The 15,446-nt window shown below is 39.8% G+C and overlaps 1 protein-coding gene across 1 annotated transcript in view; it reads right to left on the bottom strand.

Moving 5' to 3' along the window:
- Window positions 1-15,446, bottom strand: part of EFCAB6 (EF-hand calcium binding domain 6) — a gene marked incomplete at both ends in the record, with an annotated part of 72,903 nt that overhangs the window by 16,297 nt on the left and 41,160 nt on the right. The window contains 5 exon segments of the mRNA XM_083860116.1: window positions 2,246-2,353; window positions 2,355-2,380; window positions 10,807-10,816; window positions 11,508-11,684; window positions 11,686-11,698. Of these exon segments, the coding sequence (XP_083716242.1) occupies window positions 2,246-2,353; window positions 2,355-2,380; window positions 10,807-10,816; window positions 11,508-11,684; window positions 11,686-11,698 (334 nt within the window).

A 15,446-nucleotide genomic window follows, 5' to 3' on the forward strand; every position in this document is an offset into this window, starting at 1 on the left:
CTGAACTGTGAAAATGCAAGTGCTCTTCAGGCTTCCCATCCCTGTGTTTTCTTTGTTAAACCTCTGAATCAGCAAGAGTATTTGAAATAGGGAAGTTCTGGAGCTAAAGTCAAAATATTTCAATTTCTAGCTGAGTATGAGCTGAATCAGAAATGAGAGTACAACAGTAATTAGCGATCTCAGATTCCAACTGGTGGCAAGGTTTGATCATCATTTGAGAGGTTCATGTTGGATAACAAGAAAAATTTTCTTCACTGGAAGGGTGGTTAAACATTGGAATAGGCTTTCCAGGGAAGTGGTGGACTCACTGTCCCTTGATACATTTTAAAATGAGCAGATGTAGTAGCACTTTGTGATGAAGGTGTTGGGTCAGAGGTGGGATTCAATGATTTTGGAGGGGTTTTTTTTCCGCAGCTTTAATGATTCTGTGAACATCAGTTTCCTCTCTTGTTTTAGACTGATGTCCTTGATTCACTCAGTTGTCCAATTCAGGAAAGAAGAAAACCAAACCAAGCAGATAAATATTACCACCATCAGAGCCAACAGTAATGCTGTAAGAGACAAATAAAAACTGGGAAATAAGCCTATGTGTATATATCACATCATCACTGCCACAGCGGAGATGAGTTGCTGATCAGGAGCTTTTCCAGTCCTGTTGCATCTTGTCATTTTTTTTTCTATAAATTTGTCTCTCTTTGCATAGCTAAACAGTTTCGCACTGAGCTTTTAGAATGATTGTTTTTTAAGGCTCAAATTTTGTTTGTCGTTGAATTTAAGCTCAAACTTTAAAACTCCAGACATTTTAAGGAGTATTTCTTCTCACAGGAGAGGAAGATGTGTCTCTATTCTCTCTATCTTTCACCCACTCTCCGCACATGTCTCCTGGTTTTGTCTGCTCCTGCTGGCTTAAAACTCTGGAGCACGAGGCTCCAGGATTCTGAAATGGTCTGGCAGCAATACCAGTGCCAGAAATGACAGATACTGTCTCAGGCAGGTAATGAATACCCTGTCTGCCCTTCCCTCCAAAGGGACAGCTGATTCCCAAAGCATGTCCCCACCTCCCATGCTCCCAAACCATGAATTCTTCTTTTATCCACTCTTTAGCAACAGTAGATCAATGCATGCTTGGAGGATGCACAAAAGTGGTCCAGTTTAGGGGCTCCAGCTCAGGCGCCAGTTTATTGTGTTTGACCTCACAGATTAAAACAGCCACCAGGGACAGTTCTGGCATTTTAATCCAGATTCAATGTCTAATCAAATGCAGCCATAAATCACTGAGAACTTGGTAGAGCTCCCAACTCAAGCTCGATAAACATCTTGGTTTATCTCCACCACGAGTGTTCACGCTGTATATTCATTTCTGTAAACACAGCAAGTTCCTGTAGGTGCTGTGCAACTCTTTCTTGCTTACTTGTGAGCTGGCAAAAGCCAAGGAAGTACCTCCTTATCTGCTTGGGTATGAAGGAGTTGACAGAATTCTTGCTGATGTAACATGGGGGTCAGGTTCCTTCCCAAGAAACCCACTGGGTACAGGAATTCCTCAAGGCAAGCAAAAAGCTGTTCAGGACTTGCTGGTACTGTCACTGTTGCTGTCTGTTTCACAGGAGGCACAATAGGTGTCCTAACAAGGAATATTTAAATAAATATATTAATCTAAATGTATTTAACGGGTCTACTGCGTATTTTTTGAACATAAATAACAAAAGTTTGCTCTCGACTTGTACTGGCAACAGGCAAGTATTTCAATGCAGCTTAAGAATACAAACCATTTGTAGTTTTGCCTTACAGAAAATAATAACCAAATGTAGAAAAGCTGGAAAATCAACCTTTGATTGAGATCACTATGTTGCAAACTTCGGGGACGAAGAACACCTTCTTGGAGGATCATTCTCATGAATAGATGGGCTGTTCCATGGATGAGCAGTGCAGAGACACTCTTTGCTAATTGCAGAATACTTAATAGCTGTGCTCACAAAAGGATGGGAAAAAATAACCTGGAAGATATTTTCCTGGCAGAGGCTGCAGAGAAAACAATTAAGAATAAAAATAAAAAAGGTTTTGACTTGAAAACTGAATGTATTTGAACTGGAAGTTTCTGAGAACACAGAAGACTTGAAATCCAACATAATTTTCAGAGCCACTTTCCCGACAGCTCCTCCAGACCAACTTTTAAAACAAATGTTTGGATCAAAATAGCTCCCAGCTTTTTCACTGCCAAAAGCAAACCAAAGCTTGGTGTATTTACCCCATAGACATCCATCAGCATTTCATTAAGGTGATTGAGACATTCTTCAGCAGCCATGCAGTGATATTTAGCATCATTTTCTCTTTGGTTTGGGCTGTTACATAATGTGGGCTCCTGGCCCATTCAATCTCCTATCTGCAAGAAAGAAATTGAAGTATAGCAAATATTGAAAGTATATTAAAGATAAACAGCGCAGTAATAAAGCAGCATAAACAAACCAAGAAATGCTTTGACTGGATTATTTTACAGCACAACTTGACAAAATCCAGGAGCTGTCTGCAGCATCAGTGGTGTCCACACAATTTGCTGCAATTTCCCCAGCACAAGATGAAGAAGGAAATCTCAAACCAAAGAAAGCATTGCTCCATTCTGAACCAAATGTGAGCTGTTTCAGGGGATTTCCCATCAAAACCCCTTGACTTAACATCAGCATCACCCCTGAAACTCTTCTGCCTGATGTTTTGGCAAGGATCAGTCCCACACAAACAGCTTTGCATTGTCACAAGTTTATTATCCCACAGCCCAGCAGGATCAGACACTTTCCCAGCAGGGCACTCATGCACTTCCTTAAGGACTAAGGTGCTTTTTAGGCCATATAAAATCTATTTTGGTGACTGTCTGAGATCTGATTCCTTCTGCTCATTGTGCAGTGGTACTCCAGGAGCCTGTTTTGCCTTGCTTCTGAGGGGAAAAAAGAGAAAAAAGCATCTCGTGTAACCTATTGAGCATTTTAGGACTTTTCTGCAACATATGAGTCACAAAGAGAAATGAGGAAATTCATGGCAGATTTTAAACCAGGAAAAAATTGCAAAGAAAAATATACACACCAATATTTCACTACACTCTACTCCTGATTGATAGAAAAACCACTTAGAGAATGGTCTGTCATAGAGGAAAGTTTCATTTCTTTTAAAAAGATTTACATATGCTGGCATACAGAGCCTGTACAACTGCTAAAAAAAATAGTAAAAATCACTAAATAGTTTTTACTGCATCATTTTAACTTCTGCTAATTTTACCCTGTTCTCCCCTACAGACTTGCCACTATAAATTTTTTTTTTTTTTTTTTTTTTTTTTTTTTTTTTTTTTTGAGTTTCTATTGAAATATAGTCAAGAACATTTGCACTTAAGTTATCTTTCCACTTGAGATTATAAGGAGGAGATCAGGTCTCTTTTTCTGTAACTACAGACCACCCTCTACCCTAGTGAATCACAAATCATTGGAAAAAAAAAAAAAAAAGTTAGGAGGGTTTTTTCCTTTGCCTTCTGGTTTCTGAGACTTACTTTATATTAAATGTGGGTCACACTTCCTTTTACAACTATGTGATATAGTAACATATGGAAAGAAAAGCTGTGATTCTCATAATTGGCAAAAGCTTTAAATACAGACAAAACACTGTTGATCCTTGGTTTAAATCAAAGAGCTTGGCACACTCGTTTTCCCTGAGGTCAGCCTGTTTCAGAAATCTTTTATTAAGCTACTGGATGTAAAGGTGCACATATTTTGGGGGATACCTGATTAGTTGGCTGCATTCACAAACTACATTCACAAACTTCTAAACTTCCAGGAAAAACCTGAATATTGTGTCAGCCACCCACAAGTCAGCTCTTCCTCCTTGTCTTACTCCTAAAAGAGAAATAATGACAGCAGAAAATAGTAGTAACAGCATAAAAAAAAAGTAAATGCAGCCTCTGAGAAAAAAATCACAGAGGCACAATATGGAAGTTAAACCAGGCCTTGAAAGCAGTGACAAAACTCTCTTCAGTGGCATCAAAATTTCACCCATAAAAGTAAACCTAAAGCATAAATTTAAAAATAAAAGAGGAATGGACAATTATTTACTAGCTGTAGTCTACACTGAGGCTTCCACCCCAAGCAATTGGCTCAGATTCCATGAACTTTAAGAGCTGAAAATGTAAACCCTTAACTGCAGGGTCTTGAAAACAGTGAAACGACTGATGGGGTAAGGCAAATAGCTGAGATGAAAAAAAAAAAAAATGTTCTCCCAAACTATGAATACATCCTTCTTTTATTCACTCCTTAGTAAATCAGTGAAGAGCACATCCTCTTTATATGGGTGGACAACACATTTGTACCTACACCAACAGCAAACCTTGCCCTCTTATTGAGATTTTTGATAGCTTTGGAACTCCTGATTTGGATGTATTTTTTAATAACTATCCTGCACAGCTCTGTCCTGGCTTCCCAAGTGTTCCTACAGTGATTATTCTTGCCATTATATTTTACTTAATTATACAGATTAAAAGAAAAAAAATCATTAAATAACTGAACAGTATAAGGAGTGCTAAAAATTTGAGAATAATTAGCAAATTATCATTCCTTTCTATGAATGTAAATCTTCTGGACAAGCAAGCACATTTTATGTTCTGTTGAACAAGTATTTACCATCAGATGAAACACTTAATAGTAATAGTGATAAGGAAATCTGGCTGCACAAATCCAATCAAAGCTGGAAAGAATCAGCCACAACAGTAATGTTGGTGACAACAGTCTCAACTATGAGCACTTTCATCTGGAGAAAAGAAAAAAACTTGATAAAACTCTGTTGAAATTGCATGCAAGATTAATTCATATTAAATTGTGTCGTTGTTCTGTGTTCACAAAAGGCAAAGTCTGTTTATTTGAAAGAAAGGGATTGATGATGACCTTACAGGGAGGAGGTATTGGGAACTTTTATCAGAGGGAAGTCACACCTAGAAATGATGATGTTATCCTTAACACAGGGTCCTTAACACAGCTGCAGTTACCAGTTTTCTGATTTTGAGCTGCATTAAAAATTAGACACATCCAAGGGTGTCACCCTGATCTTTTTCAGCCTTCTGATGTTTGCATTTTTGTAGTGGAGTTTCTCACAGATTTTCATGTAAACAAAAGTAATGTTATTGTAAACTGTTCTTCTTCTTTATCATTCCTCTGTGAAGGAAGGACAATTAATAGACTTCTAGCTTAACCAGTGTAGTGGGAGAGGTGTCAACCTCATTGTCCAATCCATGGTCATTGTCCAAAATCTATATAAATAGAAGTAAGAAAATAAACTTCCCTCTTTTTGCCCTGACAACCTGACTGTGTGTGCGTCATTCATTTCGTGTTCTATAGTGACACAAGGGTGCAAAGGCAGGGTCTGCACCTCCTTGCCCAGTTCCAGGTCAGTGAAGCCAGGGATACCAAGGAGCTGAGTTTTGCATCCTCCTTCACTGTCATTCCTCACAAGTTTGGTGCTCACACAGAATCCCAGAATGGCTCAGGCTGGAAGGGACTGCAGCAGCTCCTCTGCTCCAACCTTCTTGTTCCAGCAGGACCATCCTGCAGCACATGGCACAGGATTATGGCCAGAGAGGTCTGGAATATCCCCAGGGAGGAGACTCCACACTCTCTCTGGGCAGTCTGTTCAGGGCTCTGCCCAGGGAAAAAGTTCTGCCCCATGTCCAGGTGGAGCATCCTGGGCCTCAATTCCTGCCCATTCATCTGGTGCCATTAGTGGTGAACATAAAACCAGACCTGTTTTCTGACTTTTTATTCCAGACTAAGCCACAGAAGTGGGCAAAAGCTGTCCCCAGCATAGAAGTGGGTAGGTTTTGTTTATTTGTATAATATTATGCTACAGTGACATTAGGGGGTGGGCAGAATGCACCCTCTGAGGGGTGATTATCCTGGTATGTCTGAATAACCCAGAAATGCAGACATAGCATCACCAATTAGCCTTTGCAGGGTTATATTGTTGATTCTTCCTGATTTTTGGGTTTTTTTAGGGAGAGTGTCTCAGCAAGGCCCAGGCTCTGCTTTGTGGGGCCCAGCACTGGAGGGTTCTGGGTCCCAAAACATGAGAAATACATCTTCCCCATGTAATAAAAGAACAATGAAATCACAAAGACTAATTGTTCAATAGCTTCTGGTGTTACTGTCTTTAATAGTTGTATCTCTCTGTCCTTCAGCTTTTTAATTACTTCATGAACAGTTGTATTCTGGGCATATTTGTTAGTTTGGTCTTCAAGCTGTTTGGTTACAGAATTGAAAAATCCTGTGTGAAGAACAGTCACTTATTTTGTAATTTCAAACATTTGATTCAGCAATAAGGAGCAAGGACTGCTGTAACGACAAACAAAACATTGCCATGGAAGAAACTTAGATGCAAAACAAAAGGATAAGGTTCATCAAGTTAGAACACACATTGATTCCAAGGCCTGTGTTGTGCAAACTTTTCCTTTACAGAAAAAAAATATTAAAGAATGACTGGTACTGTTCTGAATGATTTCCTTCGCTAATGGAGATGCCAGACCCCCAAATCACAGGCTTAGTTTCTAACGAGCCCAAGTTTCTCCATCAGCCAAGGAGCCACCTTGATCCTTTAATGCCTCCTCAGTTAGCATGAGAGGGCTAAGCTAACATGAAAGAAGTTAATGAAAGTATTTCCATTGAATTTAAAAGGCATAAAATTATCTTTTGACATTTTCTGTCCTTTGGGATCCCAAGTAAATCACTTCCATGCTTTTTCCCTCTGGAAGAATGTTCATAATACTTTTCCTTCTTGGGCCCTATAAGAAAGTGCATAGATGTGGACTATACCCTTCTTGCTGAAATACCACAAGCTTCATCACTGAGCCATTAAAATAAATAACAATTAAATAGTTAATAATTTTTAAAGACAGAAAGAAGTTAAATTAAAGTGTGTGCAATGTGTCCCACTTGTATCTATTTTACATCCATTATGGATTTACTATAACCCATGAAAAGGAAAGTTAGAGCAATTATTCCTGTTAAATTTTAGAGCATGTATTTCCATACAAGCAAAATGCAGAAATATTCCGCAGTCTCATTTTACAGATTTATTAAGTGTGTTTTATAGTATTCCCTAAACTTGAAGATAATCTCAACATTTTAACACTCATTCTGAAAGTATGCTAATGAAAAGAGTTTTTGCTTTGATCTGAGCAGCACACAGCAAATGAACTCTAAGCCTCCAAAAACCGGATGAAAAGATGACAGTGACAGGGTGACTCCCACATGAGGATCTCAGACTCATGTGCTGAAGGTCTCTGGTCCTCTGAGATATTTGACTGGATGGGGGAGGTGGCCAAAACATCACCAACTGTTCTATGATGCTCTTGCCCATCAACATGGGCCCTGCCATGGATATCCCTGAGAAAAATGAACAGGTGATGTTGCAATAGGACACAAAATAAAGATGCTTGACTCCAATCATGAGGCAGCAGAAATTAGAAAGTTTATTTACAATTCATGCAGCCCTTTTATAACACGCTGTGCTAAAGGCACGTTATTGGTCCATAGGGCTGACACCTCTCCATTGACTCAGTAGCAGGAATAGCAAACAACACCTGTTGTTATGGGAAAGGAATATTGTCTACACAAGGTTGTTTTGGGGAAAAAGAAAAACTGTTGAAAAGTTTCCCTTGCGAAGAGCTCAACAATTCTCAGGCTCAGAAAATATCAAGCCACAAGGTGATTAAAGGACAGGTGATGAAGACAAACTCAAATGTCCTTTTGAGTTGACCTTTTCTCCTTGCTGAAGCTCAAGCCTGAGGCAAAGGCTGGCTGTGTTCTGGAACTGAGTGAGTGACACTTGCAGGGTGTCATCTAAAATCCATCTTCCCTGTCAGGATCTTGTCCATCAGCTTTATAAGCTAGGAGGTCGGTCAACCTTAGACCTGACTGAAGAAAGGAGCTGCCGGAAAAGCTCACAAGAAAGGATTGATCACAGCCACTTAGCTGAGGACCTGGAATTACTTGGACTTGGGTTAGGCATTATAGAGTCATAGAGGAGACAAAACCAGACAGAACAGATCAAGCACGCTGATTGTCAGCACAAGAATATAAGAAATGTGATATGAAGAGCAGGACTTGGAAGTCTTTATACGGTTTTGGAAGGTCCCGGAACCTTACGGGTCAGTAAGTTAAGGCTTATTTAGAGTTCTATGGATAAAAACCTCTGGGATATCAATGCTGCAGTGGTAGGATGACTACCACACATTGGCCACAGGGACAATTGTATTTAGACTTGAAGCTCTTGGAGATTTGGAGATGTTTTTGTTTTCCCCATAAAGGTAAAAGAATTGTTTGTAATTGATTGAGTACTGATTACAGCAGAACAGAGGTTGTCCAGAAGATCATTAGAATATGGCAGTGACATCCTGTTGATGCCACAAAATCCAGGGAAGGGAAAGTCTTTCCATATTTTATCCTGGTTAACACAGAGAAACTACTTGAAATGGTGAAATACAGCTTAGGCAGGAATGATGATGGAATGACAAAGTTATGACATTTACAAAAGGAAGGCAGGAGAAGGGGGAGGGGGGGGGAATGTAGATTTCTACCTTCTCAAGGAACTGTAGTCTCATGGGCAATGAGTCTAATGAGGAAATAACTTGAGGATAGCTGGAGGTGCATACCAGCACAGTATATATGACCAGAATATGAAAGCCCAGAACACAATGTGAGATTCAATATTAAAATATATATATATACCAAGAGTAATAAGAATTTTTATTACTGAAGCATTTGTAGAATGAGAGAGATCAGGAAAAAAATTTGTCTTTCTATTCAACAAAGAAAGAGCACTACCAACAGATTGCATTAAGGGTATGAACCACTTAAAGCTTCTTTTGTATCCATCTTTGATAAAAGTCAAATATCAGCAGGTTTCTTGAACCACAAATATCAATAACAAATAAGGAAAGAACAAATTACAGAATATTGCTATGCATTCTTATTAGCTCTTAAAGAACTAGCTAAAATTGGCTCCTAAATCTATGCAGAAATGCAAAGACACTACCTAGCTTTGAAAAGAGGCAAGAAAAACTGGAGAGTTACTGACACATTTCTAGGAAATCTATTCCTGCTTTCAGGCAGTAATTACAGAGTCACAAGGAGTTCAAAGCCTGTTAAGAGACACAAGAGTCACTGGGGATCCTTGAGATCCATCCTGAGCTTGGGCAAGCTTATATTTTAAATTATATTCCCCTCCAACACGCACCACTTTCACCCTGCTTTCCTAGGAAAATAAGAATAATGCAATCAGCTTTTTCATCCACATCTGTCAGCCTTCCCCCTGAATTTGGGGTCCATTTAGCAATTTCAGTCACAACTGGAGAGTGCTGGGGGCCTTCAGAGGCAGTTATTACAAGTCTTGTGAAACTGGCAGTCACAAAAGGGAGAGAAACTCTTCATTCTTCTATCTGGGAAGGCAGACCCATTATTTTTTCCATGTGATAGCAGCTAGCCAACAAATCAGCATATGTACTGCTCTGGGCTAGCCATGGACTGTGTCCTGAGGTGTGCAGTGAGAAGAATGTTGTTTTTCCACCTTTAAGAAGTGACATTTCCCAACTGTGTGAGGCATCAAACTTGCCCCATGCATGTTCCCATCTCGCTGGGGCTGGGTCACAGTGAGCTCTTTCTCTCAGGATGTACAACCCCAGCCTAACCCTGAACTCTGACACACCAGCTCTGGGTGCCAGGAAAGCTTGTTGAAGGTGTGGATAAAGCTCCAGATGGTGGCTCAGAGGAAGTTGGGGATGGAGATATTTATTAGTGAGGTCGCTGATTTATGTTGAATTTAGAGTGCTGTGTCCTAGTGACAGAGCTATATTCCATGTTGGTGAGTCATCTGCATTTTTTTTTTTTTTGTATCTTGCCAGCTCTCTGCTTTGACAGTCTTTCAGTAAGAATGGCGTTGGATCTCAGTAAAAATAACTTTGAGGAATTTCTGAAAGATCTTTTGACCTCAAGAACAGGAAGGACAAACTCAGCTTTCCAGAGAAAAAATCCAGGTTTGATTTCTTGACTGAAGTACAGTTTATATTGGAACCAATCTTGGAAGGCATCTGCAGGAACACTCAGTACCCAAAAAATATTATATAGAAGGAGCCAACCATAAGGTCTTAGATATATCCTAGTGTCTTGCAAAAACAAATTTAGAAAGCATTTCAGAGACAGAGGCAGCCTGCTAGAAGTTTTGAGGACTAATGAAGGTCATGTGGAACAGGATCTTCCACCTTAACCACTCCAACTTGTTAAAGAACTTACAGGTGGAAAGATGTGGAAATATCAACATTCCCCCTACTACAGACCATAATCACCAATGTAGTAGCAGAGGCCAGATTCTTCATGTAATATTATTTTTCCATGACTGGTCACAAAGTCTCACTAAAGAGAGGAGCTGGGAGACATAGGAAACACAAAAAGGTCACACCACTTAAGAGGAAATGAGGATGGCTGAGGAGAATCTGGAGCCAGACAGGGCATAGTCCTGTCTTGAGAGCTGTTGACAGAAAAGTTTTACGTTTTCATGCTGTTTTACACCACAAAAACACAGACTCTGAGATTCAGAAGGCTGAAAATCACTCTTATTTTTGGGATGTGTCTCCCTTTTTATACTATTTTACACAGACCAATTCGATTGGTGAAACAAAGGCAAAATGTCTTCACTCACATTGGTCAGACCAGAGGGACATCAAGAAGAATTCCCTCCTAGGGCAAAGAATGTAAACAAAATTACAGTTACAAAAACATCTCTCCTGATTACAGAGAATTCCCTGGGAAAAGAATTTCAGAAAAACAAAACATCTCAGGCACGAAACCATGGCTACAATGTTTTTTGGAATACCAACCCAAAACCAAGAGAAGATAGAGAGTCCTAGGATATATCAGAGTAAAGCATTATCTGGGTCAAGGGAAAGGAAATACCTGTGTCCTGCCTCCAACCCCATGTGAAGGTCAGCATGCAAATACAAGAATACTTTTAGGAGAAGCTCACCACGTTACAAGGGACAATTTATTGGTGTCTGCTGTGCCCATTTTTCCCCATCCTCCCATGATTAGGCAGGAATTTGCAGATATTGAAATTAAAAAGAGGGGTGGATCAACAGGTGGAGCCTGTGCTCCAACATTGGTGTCACAGGTGCCATGGGGCCACCAGATGTGTCACAGCTCCTGATCTCTGAGAACATCCAAATCCAGGTCCTGAACAATGAGCTGCACCAACTCTGCTGAGCATCACAAGCTTTTTATTCAGCTGTCATCACTGGCAAAACCCCAATTTTTGAGTTAAGCTCTGAGTTGTAATCCTTGTGGGCCTTGCAAAGTGAGCTCAACATTTGTACCTGAATCCCAGAGTCTTTGATGAATGATCTATGTGTGTTTGCTCTCCTGTTGCAATGCTTTGAGAGCTGTAAAATTTTGAATACATCTCTGTGAAATGAGAGATCAGCCCAGGACAGTACTTACCATTAGAAAAGCAACATGTATCCTCAATCTATCTGAAAGTCTCCTTTCTACACATTTTTTTTTCCTTATATTAAACAGAAAATTGTCTATAATAACAGCAACTTTTGAAAGCTCTGTTTGCCTTTTTTCTTCTTTTTGTTGTATTTCTTTTGATATATGTGAGCTGCTACCACTTAAAGTCACCAGGAAGAAACAGCAATTTTTAAGTTATCCCAGAGCATCTCATAAAAGATTTTATCAGAAGAGTTATCCTTCTACTTATTGTATAACCTGAGAAAAAAAATAAGAATATAAAATAATTTGGGAGGTTGAGAACAATGTATAATACAAATGTCTTAAGGCAAGGATGATCAAAGCAATAAATTTCCTTTCAATCCACAGCTAAGGGCATTATTAAGAAAGCCATCCTTGGAAACACACCCTCCCAGGCTCCCTCTGTTAACTACAGACATAACAGGAACCTAATTTAAGTACTGTATCATTACCTGGAAGAGCTCAATTGCCTCTAGAAGGAGCCTAAGGATACAAACCTTGGTGAAAACCCTGCATAATTAAAGCTTAAATTGGATGGTGAGTACTGGGAAGAAGCTTGGCTCACCTGACACTGACCTGTCAGATCAGCTGCATTGGTGGAAGAGGGAGCTGAGATCACAGGCACTGCACAAATCAATCAGTTGGAAATCATGAATGAGAGCCCTTGTTTGCCTTCATTCAGTGCCTGGAACATGAACTGGAATCCCTGGCAGGCTGAGTTAGGGCTCCTGGCTGTGAACCAGGAGCTGTTTGCTCAGCCCCTTGTGGCATCCTGAGTGGAGTTTCCACTGTGTTGTTCTCTTTTCAGTGACCCTCTGAAATCACTGCTGTGCAAACAATAAAGTGCTCAGGAATCAGAGCCCTTGTTATCACTGTGTCACTGCTTTCCTGAGCTGTTTAACCTGCCTGGATTTCATTCATGTTCATGGGGCTTTGGAGCAGCCTTGGATGAAAGCAGAAGGCTCCTGTGGACATGTGGCCTTCCCTACACTTCATTTACTCTATTTCTATTTAGAAGATACTAAAAAAATACCTGTGGTTAAAAAAACCCCACTTGTAACTGAACATATCAAGTGTCTCCTTCCTATGCATTCCTTCAGGGGAAAAAATAAGGAGACAAAAGAAATCAAAGCTTTCATTTCTTTTCAGAAATCCAATCCACACCATATATACTGCAAGAGGGAAAGTGTCAGGGGGGTGACAGGGAGGGGAAAGAGTCACCATTTTCCAGCAGTTGTGGAGCTCTGTTTAGCTAAAACAAGTGTAGCCTTCACACAGAAAATGGCTGTGAACACTGCACAGCAACATCTGCTTTGTGATTCTAATCCATAAAAGGCTTCCAAATGCCCTTAAAAATTGTTCCCTCTTTTTCCCCAGCCTGAATGCCATCTCCCAGGAAGCCATCTGGGACAGGCATGCCAGTTATTCTGCTGCAGAGATGGCAGCATTGTCCTCGAGTGCCTCCGGATGAGTCACATCAATGCAAAAAGTCCAATTATAGCAGGAGCCCCCCAAAGCAGAAGTATCATTTCAAATAAATAAGACTGATGTAGCTGAACCACTGGAATTCAGAATGTAATTCAGTCACTTCATCACCTTTTGCTCAAAAAACCTCCTGCATCCCTTAAAGCGCCCGTGCTAAATCCCCAATCTGGTTACAGCATTCCCAGCACAGATGTGATAGTCTTAAGCCAGTGTGTATGCATTTAGAGGAGTCAATTACCTTTCTTTTTTTTTTTTTTTTTTTTTTTTTTTTTTTCCTCCTTATTATTTTAAAATACAGTCTTTTCTAAAACTGGCATTTCTTGCCATGTTAGAGTAGCGAATGAACAGTGCCATCCACTGTTCCTCTACATGATCCACAACGTTTTCCTAGGGTGTCTTAAATAAGATTTAATGTCAAAATTAACGCCACACTTGGAACTAAGAAATATAGGATGGTAAAAAGGCACGAGGCAAAATGCATGTTTAAGGGGTCAGGCCAAATCATAGACTGAGAACTCTAAAAGGAGATTACAACAAAGGAGTTTTTGTGAAATATCTCCTCACCCATGGGTGAGCCATTCTAAGTTAATTAGCTATACCAAATACTACTCCAATCAAGTGGGTAATCTTTACATTGCTGAGTGTGAATTCTCTCTTCATCTTACTTCAAGAACTACATTTCTTCCCCAGAGCAGTCATCAGCTGCCTAGACCATGACCCTGATGAAAAATATTGCTAAGAACAGGTGCTTTAAGAGATGTTTACTGCAGAAGAATTAATGATGCAGTGTGAACAAGACCCTGCTTTCTAAACATGGCCAGTCAAGGCTGTTCATCCCTGACAACAGAACACAAGCCTTGTCTTTCAGACGTGGAGTTTAGAGGCTGCTCCTATAAGAGGATTCCAAACTCATCCCATCGACAGCATTGCACATCTTGCTAAATACCTGCACTGTTCAGCAAAGCCACAGCCTAATAATGCAAATATGCAAATGTGCCCCCTGTTCACCCCAGCAGGATCTTGAAAGTGTTATACTCACACCTCCCTGCACTTTCCTGGAGCACAGCCCCAGTGCTCAGCTCTTTCCTAGGCTGATCTCACAAGGCTTCTCTTTCATCCTGTTTAAACAAAAGCAGAGCAGCCACTGACCAGGATGATGAATGAATTAAACCATAACAGTTTGCCTCTCAGTACCTTGCTCTGTGTTATTTTCTTAGAGGTAATGTTTCGAATTTCAAGTAAGGGCCACTTTCCAATTCTAAGTGGCTGCAATTGCTGACTTTTCTTGCAGTACAGATCTCTCATTGACACGAATAATGGTAGACACATTATTTAGAAAATTGTATAACTGTCGAGTCCTAGGTAATTCAAAGGATAATTACTTGTTCATGATCAATGACTAATTATATACCACACAACACAGAGCTATAAAACTGACAAATGGTGAAAGTACATAGTTATAGCACACTGTGCTGGGAACATGACTTTCATGAACCCAGTGCATTACACCCAAAGTTTTCTCTTAGGATATTTATAGAAAGGAAAATGTGTGTGGTAGAATTAGTTGCACTGATCACACTCACGCTCATTCATATTTCAGGATAAAAGATTGTTTTCCAAAAAAAACCTTTTCCCTATTGATGCTGTTGTGTTTGCTCCTCGCACAGAATGATCAGCAGGACACCAGGTTGTGAGGGCCAGACTGGAAATGATTTCTTTGATTTTTCTATTATGCTTTCAAAGGTAAGGCAGAGTTCTACATCTTTTTGAAAGTCACTGGCTGTAAGCAGACAAAACCAGAGCTCCTGAGAGAGTAGATTGGACCTGATCATAAACGAACCTGATTATGTAACTGAAAGGTTATTGCAATAAAATGCTTAATATTATTCTCTCTCTTTGGGACATGGATATTTTGACCCTCTACTACTCATGCTTGTAGCTCTTTAGACTCCTCACTTTGGGGACTGTGTTTATGTTGAAAATTACATTTTATGTTGAGAATATTAAATTTCAATTCCTTGTTCTTTGCAACAATGATCTCCTGAAGAAAGACATTAATTACTTTTCATTTCTTTGTGTTTGTTAATGCTAAATAATATTTGTTGATGCCATGGATTTGTAGCACAGATTTCTTTTGTTGAGAAAAGGCTTGTCTCACCTCTGAAATGCTGAAATAAAGTCAAACTCACAAGACTTTTCAACATTCAGAGACTAAATAAGTCCCAAGATGATCATAGGAGGAATGGGGAATCTCTTCCACCAATCTTCTCTTCCTAATACGCTTAAGACAAACCAAAAGACTCAATATCTCCAGCTATAGCTGTCATAGTAAAAGACAGGAAAAAGGTTATGGCAAGAAAAGAACTTACCTTAAACCTGTTACAACTCACACATCATCAATTTGTCTCCCAAACTGTTGAT

The sequence above is a fragment of the Zosterops lateralis genome (genome assembly GCF_965231275.1).
Source record: "Zosterops lateralis genome assembly, chromosome: 4".
In the NCBI taxonomy this organism is placed as follows: Eukaryota; Metazoa; Chordata; class Aves; order Passeriformes; family Zosteropidae; genus Zosterops; species Zosterops lateralis.